This window comes from Mandrillus leucophaeus, unplaced genomic scaffold (genome assembly GCF_000951045.1).
Source record: "Mandrillus leucophaeus isolate KB7577 unplaced genomic scaffold, Mleu.le_1.0 Scaffold983, whole genome shotgun sequence".
Lineage (NCBI taxonomy): Eukaryota > Metazoa > Chordata > Mammalia > Primates > Cercopithecidae > Mandrillus > Mandrillus leucophaeus.
The window spans coordinates 152,018-177,371 of record NW_012110730.1 but is presented as its reverse complement, the minus strand read 5'-3'; the positions used below and the strand labels follow the sequence as shown (position 1 = coordinate 177,371).

General features: G+C 34.5%; 1 protein-coding gene across 1 annotated transcript; it reads right to left on the bottom strand.

The window, feature by feature from the left end:
* Positions 1-1,776: 1,776 nt before the first annotated feature.
* On the bottom strand, positions 1,777-25,030 carry FEM1C (fem-1 homolog c (C. elegans)). The gene is made up of 3 exons (XM_011971046.1): positions 24,736-25,030; positions 23,813-24,546; positions 1,777-6,538 (listed from the first exon to the last, which is right to left on the bottom strand). Exons 2-3 carry the CDS (start codon positions 24,354-24,356, stop codon positions 5,229-5,231), a joined length of 1,854 nt encoding a protein of 617 aa, XP_011826436.1. The 5' UTR covers positions 24,357-24,546; positions 24,736-25,030; the 3' UTR covers positions 1,777-5,228.
* Between the last annotated feature and the right edge of the window lie 324 nt (positions 25,031-25,354).

Below are 25,354 nucleotides of genomic sequence, written 5' to 3'. Positions count from 1 at the left end.
TTACTATACTTTTTCTATGTTTAGATATACAAATACTTACCATTGTGTTCCAATTGCCCAAAATATTCAGTAACTTACTATACAGGTTGGTAGAGTAAGAGCAATGGGCTATACAATACAGCCTAGGAGTGTAGTGCAGTTGTCTATACCATCTAGGTTTAAGCACATTCTATGATGCTCTCACAATGACAAAATCACTTAAAGGACACATCTCAGTACATTATCCTAGGCATGAAGTGATGCAAAATACTACAAAACACTAGTTTATTCTTAAGATGATCATCGGAAAGGTTTAAATACATTTTACAAATTCTGTATAACTAAAGCTTCCACCATTTCTGTAAAAATTTATATTTAGATGATTAGAAGCTATTCTACCATCAGCTACTGAAGAGATAAGCAAAAAGATATTGTTGCCTAATGGCATACAATGCAGGCTTATTTTTTGTGTGTGTGAAAGATTACTCTGAAAGAGCATGAGGAATATGCCTAATTTTCACTCAACTTTCCAATATATAATACCGATCACACTTATTTAAATTCATTCGTGACCTAATTCCATTTTCATAATTTACCAAATTTTAGCTGCTACTACTTTAAGAATTTTTGTCTTAAAAAAACTTAAGACTCAACATGGGAAAAAGAAAAAAGGAAAACTTACCTAAGATATTACTTTTTAGAACAACTATGTACTACTACAAGTATCTTTTATAGTTGTATAATCTTCAATTATAAGGATGAAAATATATTAGAAATAGATACCAATCCTAGGATTTTCAGTTTTTTAAAGGTAGGGAACTGTGTTATGTCACTTTTGAAATCAGACGTAGACATATTAGAAAAAGCAATTAAATTGACATAATTATATAAAGCTGTAATTTTATGAGATAAAATCTTATTTAAAAGAGCTTTACAAAAAAACATGCAATAAAGTAACATGGAACCCAGGAATCAATAACTTCACTTAACTCCCACAGCCCCAAACTTCTCAACAAAGAAGGTTCTATCCACTAGTACAGAGATAAAAAGACTAAGTATCTTAAAGAAATAGAGTATCTTGAGGACATACTAAGACTTTTTCTTATTTAGAGCCTTAAAAATACAATATTCTTTTACTTATAAATTTGGTAAGAGTCCTCTTAAATATTGGTGGTGATAGCGCAGACAACCATAGAACCACAAGACCAAGGGTAAAGAAGACTTACGTTTAAAAGGGTCCTGTCAAAGGAAGACAAAGTCTATACTTGTCATGAATAAGGGATATTAACAATTCAAAAGTGAAAAACCTATAAAACTGGAGATTTCAATTTATGCTTAGAGTTTAGAAATTACAGCCAATTCATTTTCTGAATCAACTAGAGCTCTTTGTATTAGGTAAGTTAAACATAAAAAAAGACAAGGACTACTTAGATTTTACAACCGAAAAGTGATGGAAAACAAATGTATAAAACTTGCCTTCATAAGAATATGTTTATGATATACTTCTGATCATAGCAAACCAATTAAAAAACAAGAATTAAAGGCATCCCCTCTCTTACGCAGTTGACAACAGAAGTCTCCCCGTATCTTTAGTTTCTGTGATCTCTACTAGAAAAAAAATTTAGAATAAACTGTACATAAATCATACTTACATAGAAATATTAACAATAAATGCTATCTTTTAAGTTTTAACTGGCCACAAATTATCAATTAGGTTTTTCTGAAACAGGGGTCTACTATCATTTGCATTAAAATAATACCAATCAAGTATTAAGAGTTAATAAGAATACACTTAAATTTGGTGCAAATTTAATTTTATTAAACCTTACAATGAATGTTGTGGCATATGATTTTCCATTGTGTGACAATTTATTAGCTGGCATCCGAATACAGTACTTCTTTTGAAAAAACACACAATGGGAACTGACAAAAGGGAGGGAAACTAGTTGTTTAGTGATACAGAAGGGCAAAAAAAAAAAAACACACACACACACACAAGAAAAGAAAAAGAGAAAAAGAAAATGATGATGACCAATTAGTTTGTTTCCTTAGTATCTAACCCTAAAATGGTTAAAGTTCTAGGCAATAATGCTGCTGTTACAGTGTAAAAGAGTATGTTATTATCTCATCCAGCCTGCACAATTCTAAGAAAATTAATTACAAAAATTATCATACCTGTAAATTCAGCCTAAGGTTTCTGTTGGGCAATATGATTTTTAAAGAGCTACTTTTCCCATATAACCTAAACAATTTTCCCAAATCATAGTAGACCGGGGTCTCTATACACATTCAGGTAGTCACTTTACAAGTGATCTATCACTGAACTTCAAATTCATAACGGGCACCAAATTATCTTTGATTTGAGTTTATGCCTGTCAGATTTATGAATAAGAAAAATGACTTTTTTAAGTCTATAATCCACTTGTCTTTATAAAGTAGACTGGCATCTGAGTAAAATGACCATTTCTTTTACAGGAATGATCAAAACAGTGGAACATCTAAAATTCAGGAGGCCCCAAAAGGGTATTTTCATAGAAATGTTAATAACTTTACACATTAACTCCAGTCAATAACACCATGCTACAGTGTACAGTTTAGTTAGACTCACATGAGTGTAATTGGTTCATTATTAAATGTACTCATCTGTGGTTCAAAAAATAACACAAATTTAAGTATTTTATTATAATCCATCTCATAATTTTGAGAATACTTTCTGACAAAGGCTTTATCAGTGTCACATTTATGAAACAATTTTCCCTAAAAGAAAATAAAATCAGGGACGATTTTGAGCTATTAAACGAACTGGTTTTTCAAAACCTCCCAATGGCATTTGTGGAGATGGCAGAGAAGGGAGAAATGTATTCTAAGTGAAATAAGTCATTTCAGTTATCAAGACTGAGTTCTAAGTTATCTATTTTTAGTGGTGCAAAAATGCTATTTAAAGAAATCCTTACTTTACACAGAAGTTGCAAAATTCAAATTCAGCTGCAAAACAGTGAGATGTGCCTCACTCTAAGAGCATATAAGCCCTCCCACCCAGCCCCCAAAGAGTAGGAGGAAATACTAAATCAATTAAAAATCCAATTGTCATCTTTTATCCTCAAATTATCAAGATCAGCTAATGTAATTTACTATAATGGCAAAGTTTTCCTTTATAAAAATAATAGCTTATTGATATATAATTCTTATACCACAAAGTTAGAGGCAGATGATTTCAAAATACTGACATTTGATATTTCTAGAATATTGGTCTAAATCACAAAGTATTCTTAATACATGTGACAGTTCAAATATTTTATCAAATTTTCCCACAATAAGAGATAGTAAAACCTCTTCATCAAAAGGTTTGAGAGCATTCATTTATATCCAATTTACCTTTTCTTAATGGTGAAATCAAATTTACAACCAAGGAAATGAGTAAGAATATCTTTTAAAAATTAAACCTCAATTATTTAACCAAAAAGTCTAACGTTCTCTTATTTACTACTCTTCATTACAAGGTTTTTACTAACTAAAGATGACGACAAACCTAATGTGACTGTTTGCATTGATGACGCCTTAAATAGTGTAACATCAACCCTCAGAATAAAATGTCAACACAAAAATCCAAGTGAGTGATCCAGCTCATTAAACTCACAGGTAAACTGAGTTTTTCTCAAATCAATAAGAAGCTTTTTATTCAGAACAACTTCATTAAGACATATGCAGGGCAAATATGCCATCATAAATTTTATTCTGAATTACAATAAAGTGCTGAATGATAATTACCTGAATCTTTTTTCGTACTTTTCACTTATCTTAAGTTAAAAGAGCCCTTTCTGTGGCATTAGCAAATCTGTAAGAGAAAGAGAGAGAGACAGAAAGAAAGAAAGAGAGAGAGAAAGAGAAAGAAAGGAGTGAGAGAGGGAGAGAGAGAGAGAGAGAGAGAGAAAGGAAGGAAGAAAGGAAGAGAAAAGAAAAAGCTAACTTCCAGTAAGGGAACAGGAAGCACTGCAACCTTTCATGTTTAACTAGGGTGACAAATAATTGAGACCAAAGTAATCAAAGTAGTTCATGCAAGTTATCTTTAAAGGTATACGTAAGCTTGAAGAAAGAAAGAACACTGTTACTGACCTTTGATATTATGGCAGTAAATTGCGTACTAAAATATCTTAATTATCCTAGATGCCTAGATCTGGCTTGGCAAGCATCATGCCACTGACATGCTTTAGCTCTTTTTGTAACTAAAAGTGATTTGCAGTTCAATTACTGAATATTTCAATGTGACTCATTAAGCTGTGTGATAAACTTTGAAGTTAAATTTAAGCAAATTCTCTACACCTAATCACACCATCAGCACAAGCAGGACAATGCTGGAGCAGCATGAAAGGTGGGTCACTTTAAAAAGATTCTTCCTTTTACTGCATGATATATTAAGATGACAGACCTAAATTTCAACTGGGTTAATGAGTTAGAATAGATCTGTTTCCCAAATTTAGCACACAATAATTTCAGTGGATTAGAGAAAGAAACCTCAGATGTGAAGAAAATGAAGAAAAAAACAAACAAAAAAGCTTGAGCTAAAATAGCTAACCTGCAGGTCTAAAAATTGTCATGCTACAGAGTACTTTCAAAAAATTAACTTTGTAACAAACATAAGAAAACAGTGTTTTGAGTTGAAGTTGACCAACTGCTGCATAGAAAATATGCTAACATACAACAGTCAAGTTGAAGCCTGTGCATAGAGAAGATAAAGCACTTATGGTAACTGCAAATGGTAACAAGTCCTTAAAGTTTGTACAACCTAGCATGGGTCCATAAGGAGAAAACTGTAGTAGAAATGGTTAGAACAAAAAATAAAGTAGAAACGGGGGAAACTTGAGAAGAGAAGAAAGCAGCAAGGAAAAAAGACTTTCAATTGTATAAAATTCACAAACCAGTAAAGTATAAAGACACCATGGAAAAATGGTTAACTCTGCCGCAAACACCCAACAGCAAACAAAACCAGAATGAATAAGCCTTTGGCAGACAATTTTAGAAATTTGAATGTTACATTTCTCAATAATTCACAAACAATATATTATATGGTATATTTATATTAAATACTGGGAAATCAATGTTGTAAATTTGATGCTTATAATGCTTTAGCCAATGAGAGCACGATGATATCAATCAAGCTAAATGAATGCTGGTGTTATCACAACAGTGCTCATTTATGAAACAACTGTTACCAATTCGTGCTTTAACAGTGCTGAAATACAGTCAAGTTATCATCTATGAAGGGAAACAAAGGTCTCTAGCTTTTCTGGGATATGCCCTTTATAATATATTCTATGATTCACTATGACACGAGCAGCAAGACACTGCAATGTGGTATGATTTATAGGCTGGATCAAATTTTTAGCTATTTCCTTCTCATCCAGCAAGTCACTAGCAGTTTGTTTGTGCAAGTTTGTGGCATCAAAATGTGCACCTGATTTAATAAGGAGATTCATGATGTCTGGATGATTGTTAAGAGCAGCGATATGTAGGGGACTGTTGTCATCCGAGTCTCTGACGTTCACATCAGCACCACATTCTATCAGTATCGCAGTAACTTGTAGAGATGGAAATTTACAAACAGGGTACCGCCCTACACATGTAGTATTCTTGTCCACAGCCAGATGAAGAGGGCTGAAGTTATTCTTTCCCCTTGGATGCAGCTTAAGAAACCTGTATATAGTCTGCTTTTTGAAATGGTCCTGTTCTAGAGTACAAGGAACTTTCTCTAACAAGCAAATTAAGTGCAAAATAATAGAAAGGGCCTTATTTAACTGTAATGGGTCAGCTGGACACTGAGTTTGTTTGATAGCTCGCTCTATTTCAAGGACGCTTTTGCAAAGTATGCCCATAAGATCATCAAATGTAACAGTAGTACCCAGCAGGCCTTTAGCCCTATCCTGTAGCATAAAGGAGAATAGTTCTGCAAAAGATAATAAGCTGCTGGCGGTCATTGGGCTTAAAGGATCCAAATTGCTCTGCTGCATATCCAAAGCATACTTCCATAGGTTGATGCATCGTTTGAAATTTCCAGAGTCTGCATAGACAGCGCCTCTATATCTAATATAGTAAGAGGTATCAGGATGAGAAGGACCAAGAATACGTTCTCTGATTAATAGTGCCTGCATTCTCATCTCATCAGGATCAGCAATAAGACCTTCTAGCTCTTCCGCACTGTTCACCTCCTTGGCATAATCATAAGCCATTATTAGTGTCTGTGGCACTGGTTTACTAATAATATTAGTTCTATCACTGTACCTCATGTTCATTGCCTTTTTCCAGTATTTCAAAGCCCCAAGCAGATCTCTTTTTTTGTCTACAAATGTAGCTCCCAGAAGCTCTAGTGCATTAATACGTTCTGTCTTGCTGGTCTGTGCATGGTGTGTCAGAAAATCCACAATATTTGTGTGACCAGTCACACTTGCCGAGAGAAGGGGAGTCATTCCATAACCATCCTTTTCCATCTTGGCACAATACATAAGAAGCATCTTCATGATGTCCAAACTTCCAGATTCTGCACAATCATGCAATGCAGTATTACCTTAGAGAGAAAAAAAGAAATAACATACATTGAGGCACCAAAATAAAATGTAATATGTATATGCACTTTAGAACCTAAAAAGCAGGCAGCTTTAAGCTCCTAAGTAGGACATACTTGGTTTACAGCCAAGAAAAAAAATTTCCCCCAATACCTAAAACTAGTGTCTGATACTAAACTTGTTGAATAAATGACATGACCAAATTAGTCATAAAAAGACATCCAAGGTCACCAGAAGAAATTCAGACTAATCCATGGTCTCTTGGTATTTTTCATTAATGGTTTAAAGTGTGTATTTTATGACCTAAAAATGGATAGAATACAAATAACCAGCTATTCACCATTTTACTGACAAGTCACTTAACTTCCAAGTCAGTTTCCACATTTATAATCAAGGAATTGGTCTTTTTTTTTCTTTAGAGACCAGGTCTTGCTATGTTGCCCAGGCTGGTTTTAAACTCCTGGACTCAAGCAATGCTCCTGCCTCAGTCTCCCAAAGTGCTGGGATTGCAGGTATGAGCCACCATGCCCGGCCTGACTGGTCTTTAATATATCTAAGATTCTTCATTTTGACTCAGAAATTATTTTTTCAATATTTATTTCTGATTGCCAAGTTAATTTCAACTATCTTAGACAAAATTCCTGGTAACAAAGGACTTTCCCCAAAAAGCTCTCATAAGAAAAACAAATCCACGGAATCTAAAAAATATGTGGGTGGTTCAATATGAACATTAAAAGGAGATATCTGAAGTGTCCTTTCATAATGGATTATTTCCTATTATAATTTAACTTTTTAAACATTCTTTATAGCTGTACTAAATGTTCTAACACTGTCCTTTTCTTCCCACACATAGATTAAAACTGACAACCGGCACTGGCACATTAGTAAAAGCCTGTATGAAACATATTAAGAGATCAGAAACACCAGGTATTTCAGCTAAGTTTAATGATAAACATTTTACTAATCGTCATAATAGGAATTATCATGCCGATCTCTGCTATTTACATACAATGTTTACATAAAATTTAAACAGTCAGTCATTTTAGGCATGTCTGTAGAAAAGAGGTAGCATGGCAGGCTGAGACTGCTATCCTTAGAAAGACCTTCTTGCAAAGTTGGACTTTTGGCTGGTAGCTGGGAACCTGGCTGGTAAACAGTTCTCTCTACTGATCTAAAACTTTCCCTAAATGATAAGGGTGTCTCACCGTACCTAAACTGTTTGTATGAACAATGCAGTTTATGCTGAATGTCTGGTTTCTTTCTGGGAGTCTAAAATTTTGGGTATGAGCTAGGCAAAGGGTACCTACATGACCAGCCCCCAATAAAAACCTTTAGCACTGGGTCTGTCATGGGTTTCCCTTGGTAGAAACAGACACATATGTATTTACATTACTGGGGAAGAATATGCTCTATGTGACCCCTCATGAGAGGAACAAAGCATAAAAACACCTAAAGATTTCTCTACACCTCACCTGCACGTTTACCCCTCATAATTCAGTTGCATGTCCTTATGACGTTACAGTAATAAATCTTACCTATAAGTACAGTTGTATGGTGAGTTACCTCCAAATACGGGGGTAGCTTTGGGAATGCCCAACACAGCATGTGTACCAGAAAGTATTTTAAACCTGAATACTTCAAATAAATCTGCTTTGTAACTAAAGTTAGAAAAAAACAAGTTATTATATGAAAAATTGAGTCCTTCCACAAGTTTATCCTGTTTAGTTTTCTATGATGTCTACAAGGACTATATAATTATTCTGACCCAAGGTTTCAATGGTCTACAATGTTTTTGATAAAATGTTTTAACAATGAGTAAGCTAACCAAGCACTGAAAGAGCCCAGACCTTCTGACTATCGATGTTCATTTGTTTAAAATAATTTCAATTAAACATGACTACTATACCAAGTATATTTTAAACACTCTTTTGTATTGAGGACCTACTATTCCCCATGTTTTTCTAAGAAATAGGCAATATAAGAGAAATCTGAATATAAAGAAATGGCTTAGATGGCACTTTTCTCTATTCAGAGTAGCACAAAATCAAGAATAAAATGTAGCAAAAGCTGGCCAACCGCAGTAGCTCATGCCTGTAATCCCAGCACTTTGGGAGGCCGAGGTAGGCAGATTACGAGGTCAAGAGATCAAGACCATCCTGGCCAACATGGTGAAACCCTGTCTCTACTAAAAACATGAAAATTAGCTGGGCGTGGTGGCACGTGCCTGTAATCCCAGCTACTTGGGAGGCTGAGGCAGGAGAATCGCTTGAACCTGGGAGGCGGAGGTTGCAGTAAGCGGAAATCGCGCCACTGCACTCCAGCCTGGTGACAAGGCGAGACTTTGCCTCTGGGAAAAAAAAAAAAAAAAAAAAAGAGGTAGCAAAAGCCAATTTAATGAACTATATTTCTATATTTATTGAAAAAATACAAAATATATTTATTCTGAATACACCCACATACCAGGAGAAAAAAAAGTAGCTTTAAAAAAACAATAAGGAAGAATTTCACATCTAGTAATGGCAGAGACACCTGTAACGTGATCATCCTCCCATTAACAACTAAAAAAGCTGAAAAATGTATTTTTAAAAATCTGCTTGACAGTATAAGACATAACAAGGGTACAATATGCAGAAGAAGAAAAAACTAGAGAGGTCAAGTCCAGAACTTGAGGCAGCTTTCCCACAATGGCCTCCACCAACTCTGGAAGAGCTAGCTGAATAACTAACTGAGCAGAACTTCTGACAGCCTTGCAGGGATAGAGGGGAAAATGGAGCCTACAGCCTGCTAAGAAAGGAACTTAGAAAATTCCCCACACTTTGGATTAAAGCTCCAACTTTAACCCTAGGGAGTTAAAGTTAACTGCAAATAGACTAGCTATCACAAAAACTTAAATCTAATTTAAGATCATCTCATTATTGAATTAAAATAATCCAGGATTGCTAGTATACATAATTAAAAGCCAGAAGCAAATATAAATACTATTTAGAGGAAGATATTATCATAGTAGGGTTCAAATTATTTATATTTTTCATATGTAATGCTTGGTATCCAATCAAAAATAATGAAAAGAAAATAAGGAACCATAACATAAAAAACAACAGAAATAAAGAGCTGACAGAAAAGCCCACCAGGAGACCCAGATAGTGCAGTTTATCAATACAGATTTTTAAATAATAGCTATGCTTAGCATATTCAAGGAGATTTTTTAAAATTGGGAATTCAACAGAAAACTGGAAACTGAAAATTCAAGTAGACATTCTAGAACTGAAAAACTCAGTGGGTGGCTTTAAAAGTGGATTTACACACAGCTGAATAGAAAATTAGTAACTGGAAGATAAGTCAGATGAAAATATACAGAAAGAAGCAGGGAGTGGTAAAAGAACAGAAAAGATGGAGACTGTAAGAGAAAGAGAGAACAATGTCAGAAGATTGTTAACATACTCAAAACCAGAATTTAAGAGGAAGAAAATGGGTCCCAAAGCAATATTTAAGAAAAGATAAAGCCCAAGAATTTTCAGAAGCTGATGAAAGCTTAAACTGCAAATTCAGTAGGTTTTGCAAACTCCAAGAAGGATAAATAAAAAGAAAAACACATTGACATACAACGCAGCAAAACTGCTGAAAACTAAGGACAAAGAGAAAAATCTTAAAACAAGAGAATGAATGGAAATTACCTATAAAAGAGCAACAATCGTATAGCAAAGTTTTCATCAGGAACAACAGAAGCTAGGAGACATGAAATGGTATTTAAAAGCACGAAAGAAAAGTAACTGCCAACTTAGACTTCTATACCCGTTATCAAGAATAAATGTCAAATAAAGAACCCTTTCAGGAGAGAAAGAAATGAAACGGAAAAAATTAAGATATTTATTACCAGCAGATCTAAATACTATATGGTGTTTTTTAGGCAGAAGGAAGATGAGCCACATGGAAGCCTGGAGATATAGGCAAAAACATCAACAAAAAGGGTAAATTTGTGAGTATGTCTAAATAAATATTGATTTTAAAAATAATAATATATTGTAGGGCTTGAAATACATACATAGAAATGAAACATTTGACAGCAATACCATGACAGTAAGGAGAGTGGTGTTACCGTGTTCTAAGATCTTTTTATTGTAAAGATATAAAATTAGAAATTTATGTTAGCCTTTGATAAGTCAAAGTAATGCTACCTAGAATAACTACTAAAATAATAGAGGGCATGCACATAACTACATTTTCTCTAATATAGAGAAAAAATTGAAATAATAATCCAAAAGGTGGCAAAAAAGACCAAGGAATACAAAACAGGCAGGGTAAATAAAAATCAGAAAAGTACCCAGGAGATGAAAATCCAAAAATATCAGTAATTACATTAAATGTAAGTAAACTAAATGTTTAATTTAAACATTTAAAAGAAAGTGTCAGACTGAGGATACAAAGAAAAGACAAAAACTTAAAAGACAAAAACTGTCAGACTGAAGATACAAAGAAAACTCAAGACACACTGCCCACAAGACACACCTTAAATATATGGGTAGAAAATGATCTTCAGAAATGAAAGGTTGGGAAAAAAATACCCTTTGCAAAAACTAAATATTAAGAAGCTGTCTGATATTAAAATATGAAAGTAGACTTTAATGCAAAATACATAATTAGCAACAAAAGGAAATATTTTATGTTAAAAAATTCAAAATATACAGATACAATTCTAAACTTTCCACCTAATAACATAGAATTAAGTTACATAAAGTAAAAATCGACAGAACTACTAGGAAAGCAAACAAATCTGCAAACATTAGTACATCTAATCATATCTTTCTCAGCTTAGAAGACCAAAACCAGCAAGGATAAAGATTTGAACATTACAAACTTCATTTAACTGGCATAAATAAAAGAACATGGCAATCAATAACCATAGAAAACAATTTTGCCCCCAGGGATACAGGGAGCATATCCAAATACTGACCATATTCTCAGCCATAAGGCAAGTCTCGACAACTGTCAAGGGACTGAAGTCATTGAGTATGTTCTAAGTCCACTTACGAATGAAGTTAGATATCCAAAACAAAAAGATAACTAGAAAAACCTATTTGAATTATTAATACTCTTCTAAATAATTCGTTGGTCAAAGAAGCAAGCCCAATGAAAATCAGAAAATATTTTTAACTGGATGGTAATAAAAACACTAAATAACAAATTAGATAAAAAGAAAGGCTTAAAAAATAGCTGTTTCTATATAAAGAAGTTACAAGAAAAAACAGTAAATTAGAGAAAGTAAAAGCAAACAGTAAAAAAAAATTAATGAAAAAAGGGACAAGTATGTGAATATAGCATTTTTTTATATTCCTACATTTTATTTAACTGTTGCCCCCTTTTAATCTTATATTAATAACTTTGCAAGGTAGAGATGATAAACTCATTCTACATGCAAATAGAAAAGAGAATTTAGTGGGAAAATATAAACTCCTGTCTCCCAACTGCCAATTCAGTGTACTACTCATTTCTAAGGTCATATTTTAAATGCCAGTCATATTAAACCTCAGTGAATAAATTATATCTAATATAAAACCAAACCTCATAATAGAACTTCAACCAGTCACATCACTTTCCAACTCAGAAAGCTTTCACACTTCCTCTAAGGAAAAGCAGACAATCTTTGAGATGGCCTTCAAAATTCTACATCATTGATTCTCAAAAGCACTATCTATGTGGAGAGAGCAATGAGGAAGAAATCTATAGTTTCAGAAAACATTATGTAAAGTAAAGTTTAATATTGGATATTCAGGGATATGGATTTTAAAAGACTAACAAATATTTCCCTACCTTATCTCTTTAACTTCATTTCTCATTATCTCCGGAATGAATGATTCACTGTGCATCTAACTAAGGGACTGGCAAACTTTTCCAGTAAAAGGCCAGATAGCATTTTAGGTTTCCAGGCCATAAGGTCTCTGTTGTAACCACTAAACTCTGCCAAGTACCATGAAATATGCTATGGTAGTATGTTAAATTAATGGACATGTCTGTTTTCCAACAAAACTTTTACTTATGTACTCCAAAATTTGATTTTCATGTAATTTTCATGTGTCATAAAATATTTTTCATTTGATGTCTTTCTCAACCATTACAAAAAAGTAAAAACCTTTCTTAGCTCTCAGGCAGTACTGAAATGGGGTGGGCTGGATTTGAACCCTGGGTCATAGTTTGCCAAACCTGCTCTAACCCCAGAAGACACTGTCTGCATCTCCCACACACAAGGCAGAAATTCTGCTTATGCTTCACATTATTCGATCCTAAGTACTTCTCCCAGCACCAGGAACAAACAGCCCTGTTCACTTCTACCTCTATGCCTCTGTTCTTGATTTTTCTATAATGCACTTCCTTCTTTACCATTTTAACTTCTAGTACTTCAAATTTCACTAGAAATTTCAACTGCTTAAAGAGGTTTTCTTGGTTGTATCATATCGATTTTATCATTGTGAGAATACCTGGTGAATAAATATATGAGTCATCCTAATAATTATTCACATAGCTACTATTATAATGCCTTATAATAGTATAATGCTACTGCTTCACAAATAAGTCCTTACCTAAACAGTCTATTCTTAAAGTACACGGATCCTGTATTATATTTCTTTTATATCCCAGAAGCAATTAGCACACTGTTAAAGATAACGTAGATTCTAAATTTTTAATATTTGATATCATAAAAAGTAATTCAATCTTAGCTTTTGCAGACAAAATAAGTTCAAAAAGTTATATCCTAGAAGGAGATCTTTTTAATTACTCTAACAGGTTAAGTGTATAACCACTACACTGTTCTGCCCTGGAAGGCCCTAAAGGTAAGTTTTTTAATTATAGCCTAGAGCATTACTTACAGCTTAGAAAACAGAGGCAGAAGAAAAAAAAAAGTATGATCTTAAATCAATTATAACTTTTGTGTCATTTCTCCAAATCTTTTTATATAGTATGTTTTGACAAAGTTATAATCAGTATATATATAACTGTTTCCTGCTTTTCACCTACATCTTGGGCATTCCATCATGTGTTATTACATCATCTGCATAGTTTCTGTAACTACACAGATTCTACATAATCCTTCTTAATGGTTTTATGGTGAAAGTTCAAGCAAGGGAACATGTCATACTTTACATCAACATTTCCCTGTTGATGGACATCTGCACTGCTTCAGAATTTTTACTATTAAAATTAATGCCTAAAAAACTATAAGGACAGATAACAAAGCAGTGATTGGCAAGGACTAGGGGCTGGGAGAGGGGTTTAATGCAAAGGAGCATGAAGGACATTTTTGTTCTTACCTTTAATAAATGAGTAGTATATGTTTGTCAAAAATTACAGTACTGTACACAAAAAAGTATGAATTTTATTGCATGTAAATAAGTCAATAAACAAATGACAAAAAAAATTAATGCTTAGCTAAAATAGAATCAAAAATGTGTGATGGCTTAATACACATTTTCAATTCACTACCAACGGGATTATAACAACTGTTTAAAGTTCCACTTTATAGTATTCTTTCTACGACTGAAATTAACTTTTTAATTTATATTACCTCTATTCCTTGGTAAACAGAATATTTTCTCATATCTGTTTATAAACTTTATTTTCTTTCATGACATATCTATGTTTCAGTTTCTGAGATTAATCTGGCTTTCTATGTATAAGCACTATACAAAATGATAACCAGTTGTTTGTAAAATTGACTGTAAATATTTTGCTATGTCAGTTGTTTCAATATGCTATAATTATTAAATGTAATTTTTTGTGAAAAAGTATAACAAGCCAAATTTAAAAAGTGAGTTACCAGGGTCTTGTAACTAGTACGTGCTGTTAACATGCCAAAGATCATTAAAATCATATTTTCTTTTTTGCTAGGTAACATAATTGATTTAAAGTGTTGGTGCATAACAATACATGCCAAGTACTATAGATTCAGCTCAACAATTTTCCCTGGATTACATAGGCCCTTTAAAAACATTCCCATAATACAGTGATCGTACTTCCCAAAGATTTTCCATCTCCACATCTTGTCTTCTTTTTGAATTCTCAGAATGAAAAAGACAATGAAAAATAAAACAACACAAAGTTCAAAAGTAAATATTACCAGGCATCTGAGATGAAATTAAGGATATGCACCAATGAAATTTAATGAATTTACCTTTGGCTAAAGAAAAAAAAAAAAGAACAGAAAAAGAAAAACACATTATATTAAACAATTCTCAATGCCTAAGAAAAAGTTCATTTGGAGAAAAAAAATATTCTGGCACTGAATTCATAAAAAAAAAAAAAATTCATGATTTCTCAAAAGACATGTTTGTTAAATAGGCATTTCTTAGAAATCAGGTTAATGGCACAACATTAAGTATTAATTCTGTTAAAGCATTTCTCTAGAAAGCTAAAATAGTATGATACAAATATATTAATTTTCAAATTCATAATTTAACACAAAAACAATGCTAAGAAAATCTGGAAGAATGAAAAGTGCCATTTTCACTGGGATGCTTCTGGGATGAATATTAAGGTCAGGAAACTATGGTAAGTGCTCATGCATTAAAGGATGGTAGTATTCCTCAAGAAGCATCTGAAGTGCCAATCTTCACTGCTGTTAATTTTAAAGACACCTGTAATCTTTTAATAGCGGGTGAGTAAGACATTAAAAATTCATGTTCAACTGTGAAGCTTAGGTGCCTAGGAATAGAATCAATATTTTTTTCAAATTAGGTAACCCAAAAACATAGCTGTATTTTGAGAAAGAACTAGTTAGAGGTCTAAGAATTATCTGGGTCCAAACCAAATGTTTTGAGTTTGACAAGGGCCAGTGATTGTTACCAACCAACCACCTAAATCATAAAAGAGCTTCAACATAACATATAAATATCTCAATTTGGATAAAATTACCAAGATTCACCAGGATGAAGTCAGTTGCTAAACCACCCTCATGGAGTAGACAGAATTTACTGCTCTTTTTTAAAAAACAAAAATGTCCTCCTAAGGACTGCAACATATTTAACAAACACAAAATGTCTTTAATTTAAATTGCTTTTTCTAGCAATAACAACTTGGTAGATTCTGCTGTTTGTAAATTCCTCATGTATTTCAAGCTTTGTGTGTGTGTTTAGAATAAGTCAAATAAAGCTGTGCTTCTCAAACTTTCATGTATAAAATCACCAGAGAATCATAATAAAATGCAGATTTTGATTCTGATCATCTGGGCTGGATCCAAGTGATACCTATGCTGCTGGTCCTAGAGTAGCAAGAAAATAGAGAAAGAATCTTATTTTCTTGTTTGCTAAATGGATACCTGCCACATAGCTAATATATCTAATAGCAATATCAAGTCATATGAACATAAATTTAAATGGAGGGCTAAGTCACAGCCCTGTTTTACACCATACAGAAATAAAATTGTATCATTCCTCTTTATTCTAAATTTAACCATATGACAAAGCAGGAATGGGTGTGTTTTACAATTAGAATACAAAGTTTCATCCATGGAAAAGTTCCCGCATAGTAAAAGGCACAGCACCAGTAAATCCTGCAGTCTATTCCTAACAATTTTCTTGTTTAAGCAAGACATCATATAAGTGACACAAAAATTTATTTAAAAATCAGTTTGTAAAATAAAAATCTAAATTGGTCTAAACACCACCATCAAAAACATTAAAAAAAAAAACACAGAATGGGAGAAAATATTTGCAAATGACATATCTGATAAAAGACATACATAAGAATATATAAACAACTCTTACAGTTCAGTAATATAAAGATAACCCAATTATAAAACATGCAAAGGTTAATGAAGAAACTCCTCCAAACAAAATAGAGACAGAGAGAGCCAATAACCACATGAATTAAGTACATGAAAAAATGCTCAACGTCATTAGCCATTGGAGAAATATAAATCAAAATCACAATGAGATATCACTTCACACTTCCTAAAATGGCTATATTAAAAAAGAAGAGTAAGAACAAGTGTTGCAGAGGGTTTGGAGAAACTGGAACTCGTCTTACATTGCTGACAGGAATGTAAACTGGTACCACTGCTTTGGAAAACAATTTAACAGTTCCTGTTAAAAAAAAGAGTTACCATACAACCCAACAATGCCACTCCTAGGTATATGCCTGAGAGAAATGAAAACATATATCCACAGAAGAACTTCTCCATGAATGGCTAAAAAGTATAAACAACCCAAATGCCCATCAACTGCTGAATAAAAGTGATATATTTATTTCAATGGAATGTTATTCTGCAATAAAAAGAAAAGCACTGATACATGCTACAAAATGGATGAATCTTGAAAACATTACACTAAGCAAACAAGACAACTCACAAAAGACTACATATTATGTGATTCCATTTAAATTAAATGTCCAGAATAGGCAAACTTACAGAGACAGAAAGGAGATTACCGGTTGCCTAAGACTTGTGCAGTTTCAGGGGAATGAGGTGGGATAGGAGGGAGTGACTGTTAATAGATATGAGATTTTTTCAGGGGTGATGAAAAGCTGATAGTTGTCATGGTTGTATAACCCCTTGAACATACTAAAAAGCCACTGAATTGTATACACTTTAAGTGATTTTGTGAATTTTATCTCAATAAAGCTGTTTTAAAAATCCAATTAAAATAAAAATATTGTATTTTTGGTGAAAGTATAAGTTTTGACTGATAGAAGCCACAATTAGAGGATCTTATAATAGATTTATTTGGAAAGACACAAAAAATCCTCATCTTTCTTTCTTCAGCCTACTATGCTTGGCACCAACCCATTCCTTCCTCAACTTTGTAGTTGGGGTTGGGCTGAGTACAGAGGTGGTCCACTTGTAAGATGAGGACAGGGTGTGTGGTTCAATTGCACAATAATGCTGATTCCAAGTATTTTATTCCCCAAAAAACTAATAGGTGTGGGTTGATGGAGGAGATAAGGGATAGAAGGAAAAAAACAACTTAGGGTATCAAAGGCGCACTAGAAGGATTCTCTGCTTAGAAGTTTCTCTTCCCCATGTGTAGTCTATCATGAGAGATACTCAAGAACAGAAGTTCAAAAAAAAAAGGAAATTAAAAAAAAGAAGATAAATTGTGCCAAGGCTACTATGTGCCCTTCTTTCACTAATTCTTTGTATAAGGCACTGAGCAAAGAACAAACAGAAATTTCACAATAAAGGTCCTTGAGCTTACGACAAAGTTAAATGCTAAAAAATATCTGCATCCAAAGAGGTAAGATGCATTCTTATAACCTGAGGGAGATGAGGAATTGCATTTGAAATGAGTCTTGATGTTAAGTAGAATTTTCAAGGCTAAGAGCACTGGAGCTAAGGGATGAGGACTAAAAACAACTAATTATGTGTACAAAACTCATCTAATGACAGAAAACTTCAACACTATAATTCCCTGTCCTCTAGTTCACAGACTCCCTATTCAATCACAGCTCTTCCCAAATGGAGGAAAAAAAGAAGGAAGACATGTTTTGATCAGATTTGCATCCATGTGACTTTTTCATCTGGGTCTCTCCCTATCTCTTCCATTTCTATCTTCCATCACATATATTCCTGATGCCTCAACAGCATAAATCTATGTGATGCCCAGGGTTTCCTGAATTTTATTTAAAACAAACATATTTTATCAATCAATCAATGAAAATCTGATAAAAAATGAACCAGTGAAGGAACCACATTGTATCCGAAGGCCAGTAAGTGAAACATAACTTCTATCTTAAGTTCATGTTACTACCACCAACAATATCAACAGCAGTAGTGCTCAGGATCTACTCATTCTCACCAAACTGTTCAATTCTGTGAGGATTCACAGTTCAAAATCCAATCTCCAGGGACAAAGGACCACATGGATATTTCCCTATTGAACGCAATTTGCACACCATCTACAGCTTAATTTATCCAACTAGGATACCAATTCTTCCCAAGGACACAGAAAAGTGTGCCAGGGGATACAAGAGGGAAAAGAAAGAACATGGAACAACTTGCAGGAGTAACTTCATAATTTGGGATTAAAATGTTCATGAATTCAACTAATAAGTTATTTAAACATTATTGCTTAATCAAAATAAATATAGATATATTATGGAGTATAATTTTAAGTCCCTCCCTTCCCCCTTTTATTTTTCTCTGTAAGTAGGTGTGCTGCGGTAACCAACAGCTGAGAAGAGTTTTCAAAGTCAAGAAGAAAAAGAGAACTTAAGCTTCCAACACTCACATAGTACTAAAGTATACTAAAATAACCTAAAATGACAGCAATCATTATCTTAGTCATCTGAATACCAACAGCTTTTAGTTTACAAGGGAGATTTTCTCATTTGAGATTCTTGTGCATTTACAGTGAGGAATTAAATAAGATTTTTCTTTAGCACTTCCTTGACTAAAATACATCTATACTCTAAATGCCTATTCTATGAGAGAGAAATAACATAAAGCCTTGGATTTGCTTTAAATTACTATAGAAAACAAAAGGAAAGTAGAAACTTTTTTTTTAACTTTAGCAAATGGATAATCGTTGAAGTAAGATGATGAATACATAGTGGTTCAATGTCTTCTCTCTGTGTAAGTTAGAATTTCTAATTTCCATAATGAAAAGGCAAATAATCTGTCTGAACTAGCTCTCTCAAACCCTTTTAATGCTAGCTATCCTTGCCACATGCCTACATGGATTTCTCCCTTTTCTGAACCCCTATATTCTACCTGTACTACTCATTTTTGTCCAACTACTGTCTTCCTTTGTTACTTCAAGTCTTCATGCATGTATTTATTTCCCTACAGAAAGGCCTATAAAACATAGTGCTTGCCATCAAGGAGCTTATAATCTTTCCTCTCTTAAATCCAACATTTCCACTCAACAAGCTCATTTAGGGCCAGATACTCTTCCTATTGCATGGGATAAAAACACCAGGTCTTTAGCCTCAAAGACTAGGTAGTAGAATGCAGTTAGACGTCACAATGTTGTAGTAGAATGTAGTTAGATAAGTTTTCTCTAAAAACAAGCAAGCAAACAAACCACTCCAGTTAGTCCTCTCCTGAAAAACTTTCACTGGCATGAAAAATAAAATCCAACGCCTGTACCTCGATTAAATGTCCTTTAAAATCCAGCCCTGAGTGCCTTTTAGTTCAAATATGCCTACTTTCCAATTCCTAGACCCTCCAAGCATATTATTCAATGTGCCTTTCCTTATGCCATTTTCTAAACCTGCAAAACTGCCAAAACCCTTCTACCGATCTACATCCCAACAAACTTTCTGCAGATCTAAACTGCAAACTGTCTGTAGATCTAAACCCCAAAATTCAAGGCCCTGTTTAACTACTACTTTCTCCATGAAGCATTCCTAGTCAGTACACTCGCTCTAAAATCCTACAGCATGGATTGCTTATACTATTCCTTCAGAAGTTAAAAATGTGACACTTAGTGTCTTGTCATCACCTCCAAAATGTCCCACAGAATGCCTTGCCTACAGAAAGTTCATGTTAATTACCTTATTACCAATTTACTTAATTATTTTGGGTATCTAAACTGACTGATGAATGAGGACAGAGTGTCTTCCGGAGCCAGTCTCCAAATCTGAGCCTACAGTTTTCTATTGGTCTGTAGTACTGAATCAAGAACTTTTAGCTGCTCAATTTCTGTTAGAATTAGGGTTTAAAGTGGCACTGAAGAGGACTTCACTTTGGATCTGCAAAGTTCTAAGTCCAAACAAAAACAAAAACAACCCCAAAACACAAACAAACAAAAGAACCAAAAGAAGCCAAAGATGACTATAACCATGAAGCGCTGAGATCACTGTGATAGCTCCGAGGACTCACCTAATCACTTCAGATTTAGTCTAGATTCTTAAATAGGAACAACTCCTGTCTCAAAACTCAACTGCTATGACTGTTAAACTGAAGAGGTATTCCTAAATATATCAAAGATTTTCTCTCCTTTTGGAATGCCATGGGAAAAGAAACCCATTGTCCCCTCAGGTTATAAGTTGCTGGGGATAAGGTATTTCCAAATATCTAACAGAAGAAAGCACTACTGTTGCACTTACCATACTGTGGTTTAAGTATCTGCTTATGAACCTGTCTCTCCAATCAAACCATGAGCTCCTCAAGAGCAGGCAATCAAGGACTGGATATCTTGTCTTATTCCTCTTTGTATATCCTAAGTCTAACAGCCTGGCACACTGAGGGGCTCAACTACTGCTCTCTCAATTAGTGAATTCCACCTTAGGTTAAAACATGTTCAAAATGCCAACAGCCTGTTAAAAAGTAATGAAAAGAGGTTAAATAATATGTTCAAATATCAACGCCTGTTTAAAAGTAATGGAATGTAGAAGTCACATGCGTTTTATCTTTAAGCAGACCAAGCACAATGTATTGACATTTTCTTTCCTCAGAACCATTTCCAGTGAATGACACACAAAGTGTCCTAAGGAATTATTCTATTTTAACTCTAGTTTTATTAATCTTTTCTACTTTTTGAATGGGGCTAAAAAAGTGGGGGAAAATCCTCTCTTGCCACTATATCACATCCTTCTCCAGTGTCCCTGCCTTAGTTCCAATTGGTTCCTGTTTTTGTTACCATTAACCCATAGGAAAAAATCCAGAACCAATGAGAGAATAAGTAGTGAAGCTTCAGGATCAGAGTGGAGGAGGATGCACATGTACTTTAATCTGCCCCCAACATTCATGAAGAATCACTATGTAAATTAAAAGATACCATGAAAAGGTAAAAATTCTGCACATAAAGTGACAATATCTATATGCATGTGTATGTGTAAAAAGTTGAGGTTACTAGAAAACAATTTTTGGGATGAAATTGTTTTCTCATGTTATATGTAGTTTTTTTAAAAGACATACATATTAGATATTAACACTGGGGGAAAAAATGACTTAGAATTAGTTTGGTCAAAAGAGAGAACATACATACCCTCACATATAAGGCTAAAAGATGACAGTGGTGATAAAAGGAACATTCTTTTGAAAGAGCTCAAAGGTAATCAAGTTAAATACTGTTCGCAGCTTCTCAGGAGAAAATGCTGAAAAAATATGAGCTATTTATATTAGTTATCTCATATACTATATCTCCATAAGTATATAAAGCTTTGAAAAATATAAGGGAAGTAATACCAGTTCTCATCTCTCCAACAGCATAGGAGTTTAAAACATATCCCAATTTGATTTAAATATGAGTTTATCAATAATCTCTACATCAAGTTGATGAATAAAAAGCCCAAAACAAAGAAACAAAAAATTCAACAAACCTAAACAAGCAGCCATGATTTCAAACGTGGTTAGTTCAGCAGTAATTTGTTGTCTTAAAACAAGCATTCTTCAAAAGAATAATTGTTTGGAGAAAAAAAAAAAAAAAACCCATGCTGTCATTTGATCTACCAAGCCACCTCTAAAGATAATCAGGAACAAATGAAAACACTTATTAGAAAGAATGTTTACAGAAACATTTTTTATCATACTGAAAAACTGGAAGCAACATAAAACTCCATTAGTAGAAGAGTGTGCAGCTATTGAAATTAAAGAGCTATAATTGGTAATGTTAAACATTTATTAAACTAAAAACAGGTTATAGAACAGCATATAAAACTGCATACATACATCGGTACACAAAATTCAGAAGTATCTTTGGAAGTATTATCCCTGAGTACTGGGATTTTGTGGGATTTTTACACTTCCTCTGGGAAAAAAATTCAGAAAAATCACAATGATCTTGTATCATTTTTATAAAAGATCACACTATCTACAGTAAATATGCTCAGTAACTATACAGTGCCCCGTAATTGTGTGGTTTAACCTTTCTGAAAGGCAGACACTATCACAATTGCAAATGTACATACATTTACATTTGATTTAGCAATTCTAAACACAGGTATTTATACTACAGTTTATTCTCACACAAGTGTGAAAAGAACCTAAGACACATTTTTGTTCAAGAATGTTCACAGCAGCATTGTTTATATTAGTAAAGTACTGGATGTGACCTAAATATCAACCAATAGACTAGATAAATTATGTACATTCATACAATGAAATACTGTATAGCCATGAAACAGAATGAGGTAGGTATGTGTGTTCGAGTTGAATGACATCCAAGGTTAGAAAAATAAATAAAGATAGAAAAGTATGTAATCAACCACTAGACGGAAGGCTACACAAACAAGTATGCTTGTACGTAGACAAGTATGCTTGTATTTGCATAGACCAGCTCTAAAAGGATACATAAAAAACTGTAAATAGTGGTGTCAGCGCCTTAGACATCTAGAAATCAGGAATAAGACTTTTTATTCAAATGTAAACCAACAATGTAAACCAATTTACACTGTCTGATTTTTTTAACATGTCTATATGCTACTTTTAAATTTTAATAGCTTTTAAAAATTAGGTAGTGAATTATTTTGCTGTTGTATAAATAGATTGGTGTAAGGAAAGTTAAGGTTTTCATGTATCAAAATTATGCTATCAAGACAGTTGCTTTTAAGGGTTAAGAAAAATTCTGAAGTACTTTTCCCTGCTAGTTTATTACAATCAACAAAAATTATACAGTCATAAACCGGAGCCCTTCTTCTGGACAAAGGTGTTTACACTGTTGCTAGCCAACAAATCCACATCTGTTTAATCTAGTCCTTGTTTTTCACACTCAGTATTGAAGCAGTTTTAAAAATGTGTTTTCTGTCTTGCTATATTTAATGCATGTTCTTATAAAAGGATTATCTATTGACTACAAACAAATATAGGATAAGGGAACAGATTTTCTCCTTTCCACTGATATTAATCCTTCCAGGTCAGTTTGGCCAAGCCTTCTCTGTCAGAAGTGAAATGACTACCTAGAACAAACAAGACCATGACTCAATAACTACAGTAGTTTCTACTCCAAGGTTGTTCTAAAAAACAAAAAAACAAGACAACAAAAAGCTAAGAAAAACGTATTACACTTAACCATATTCCCACGTAGATTAAGTATAAGCCTAAAGGCTCAGAACGGCTACTACTAACATGATCTGTAACTTCGGGGAAACCCATTTCCCAAGAATTTTAAGTTACTCCAAATAAGAGAGAAAATACTGCTTAACAGAGTAACAGAAGTCTTTTATCACATTTTTTCAATGTATTACCAAACATCAGAGAAACACTCAACAAAGTCATACTGGAAGACTTACCTAATCAAAACAGGTCTGTCAATGTGGGTTTACTCAACACCAGTGCTTATAATTATGTATCAAACTTCCTGAAAATAAGTGGTAGACGCTGAGAAAAACAAAGAAGCTGAACTCACCTTTAACACTTTTTCTATTAACATCTGCCCCCTTTTCAAGTAAATACTGAGCGATCTCTTTATGTCCTTTGTAACATGAAATCATCAAGCACGTATGCCCATGTCGGTTTGACACTTCCAAATCAGCTTTGTGTTCTACGAGGTACTTCACTATTTCCAAATGGCCATCAAAACACGCAGCTCGAAGAGGAGTTGAATTGGTTAAAGTCGTGTTGTTGACAGATGCTCCATGATTTAACAAGGACTGGACCACCTTCAGATGTCCTGCTGCAGAAGCGGCCCATAAAGGGGGAGCCCCCTCAATGGTTTCGCCATCAAAATTGACGGAGCCCCCAACTTCTATGGAGGCACTGCACTGCTCTAGGAGGAATTCTACCATGTCAAGGTGCCCATACCTGGCGGCCATCAAGAGTGGTGTGGCCCCATTTGTTTTTTCAGAGATCAAGGAGGAAACCTCCTCTTTGGATTTGCTTGCCAACAATTTGGTGAGAAGCCGGAGTTTGCCATCCCGAGCTGCGTTAAATACTGCTGTCTTTAGATCCATTTATGTCCAGTTGAGAGGCTGTGCTTTATTTATCTTTCGAAGTAGAGCTCCAGTTTAACTCTATCGACACAGGCAAGAGGCACAGGAACCAAAGTTCAATGTTAATTGCTGCACCCCAGAACGGATACACAACCATACACAGTATGTTCCGTCCTACTGCTTTCCAACATCTGACAACCAGGGCACCAAACTAGAGAAAGAAAAAAAAAAAGTCGCAGCATTTAATTTTCTATAGAAGAAGGCAAAACACTTCTTAATTTCCACTTCTGTAGGAAGAAAGGAATAAAACCTATACTTCAGGCACTACTCCGTACCACACCCCACCTCCCACCCCCAAAGAAAAGGTGGTAAAGAAAAATACAGAAGGGCACACCGAGACCCAAATGTTCTGGTCGCAGGCAGCCTCCTCTATGTGCGGAAAATTTAAACACTACAGGCAGCCCGTTTTTTCGCCTCCAGCTCTAACCAGCCAAGCTTTGTTCTAGTTTTGCTTTGCACACGCCCAGGGAGCGTACAACCGAAAGAGGCAGGAGACTCGGGTTCAGAAATGTTTCTCTTTCTTGCAACTGCAGGCGAGCTGGCCAAGGGCGCCAGGCTGGAAGGCCTCACTGAGGCCGGGTTTCGAGAAGGAACAAAAAGGTCGGATACACCAAACCTCGGCTAAGGCCAAAACTCTGCCCCGAAAGATTCTCTTTCCTTTAAAACTACTCACGGCTCTCAGGAAATCCGCCTGCCTTTTAGTCATTAACTTCGCCCGCCCCGTTTTGATCACCCCCCACCCCCCGCCAAGGGATGATCCGCAGGTTCCTCAAACCACAGTCGCCCCAACACAACCTTCTCCTCTCCCTATTCTAGACAACGGCAGCCCCCTCCCCAATCTCCTCCGTTGACCACAACCCCCTCCCGATGGGCCAAGCCTGTGGCCTCTAGCCCGCTGCCCGCCTTCGACTCCCCCGGCGCCCTCCTTCCCGCCCAGGCCTTCCGCGGGCATCTCAGGC

Coding starts and splice junctions, on each gene's coding strand:
- FEM1C (XM_011971046.1), bottom strand. CDS start 24,356: ATGGATCTAAAGACAGCAGTATTTAACGCAGCTCGGGATGGCAAACTC. Junction 6,539..23,812: donor TAATAGAAAAAGTGTTAAAG/GTGAGTTCAGCT, acceptor TTTCTCTCTAAG/GTAATACTGCATTGCATGAT.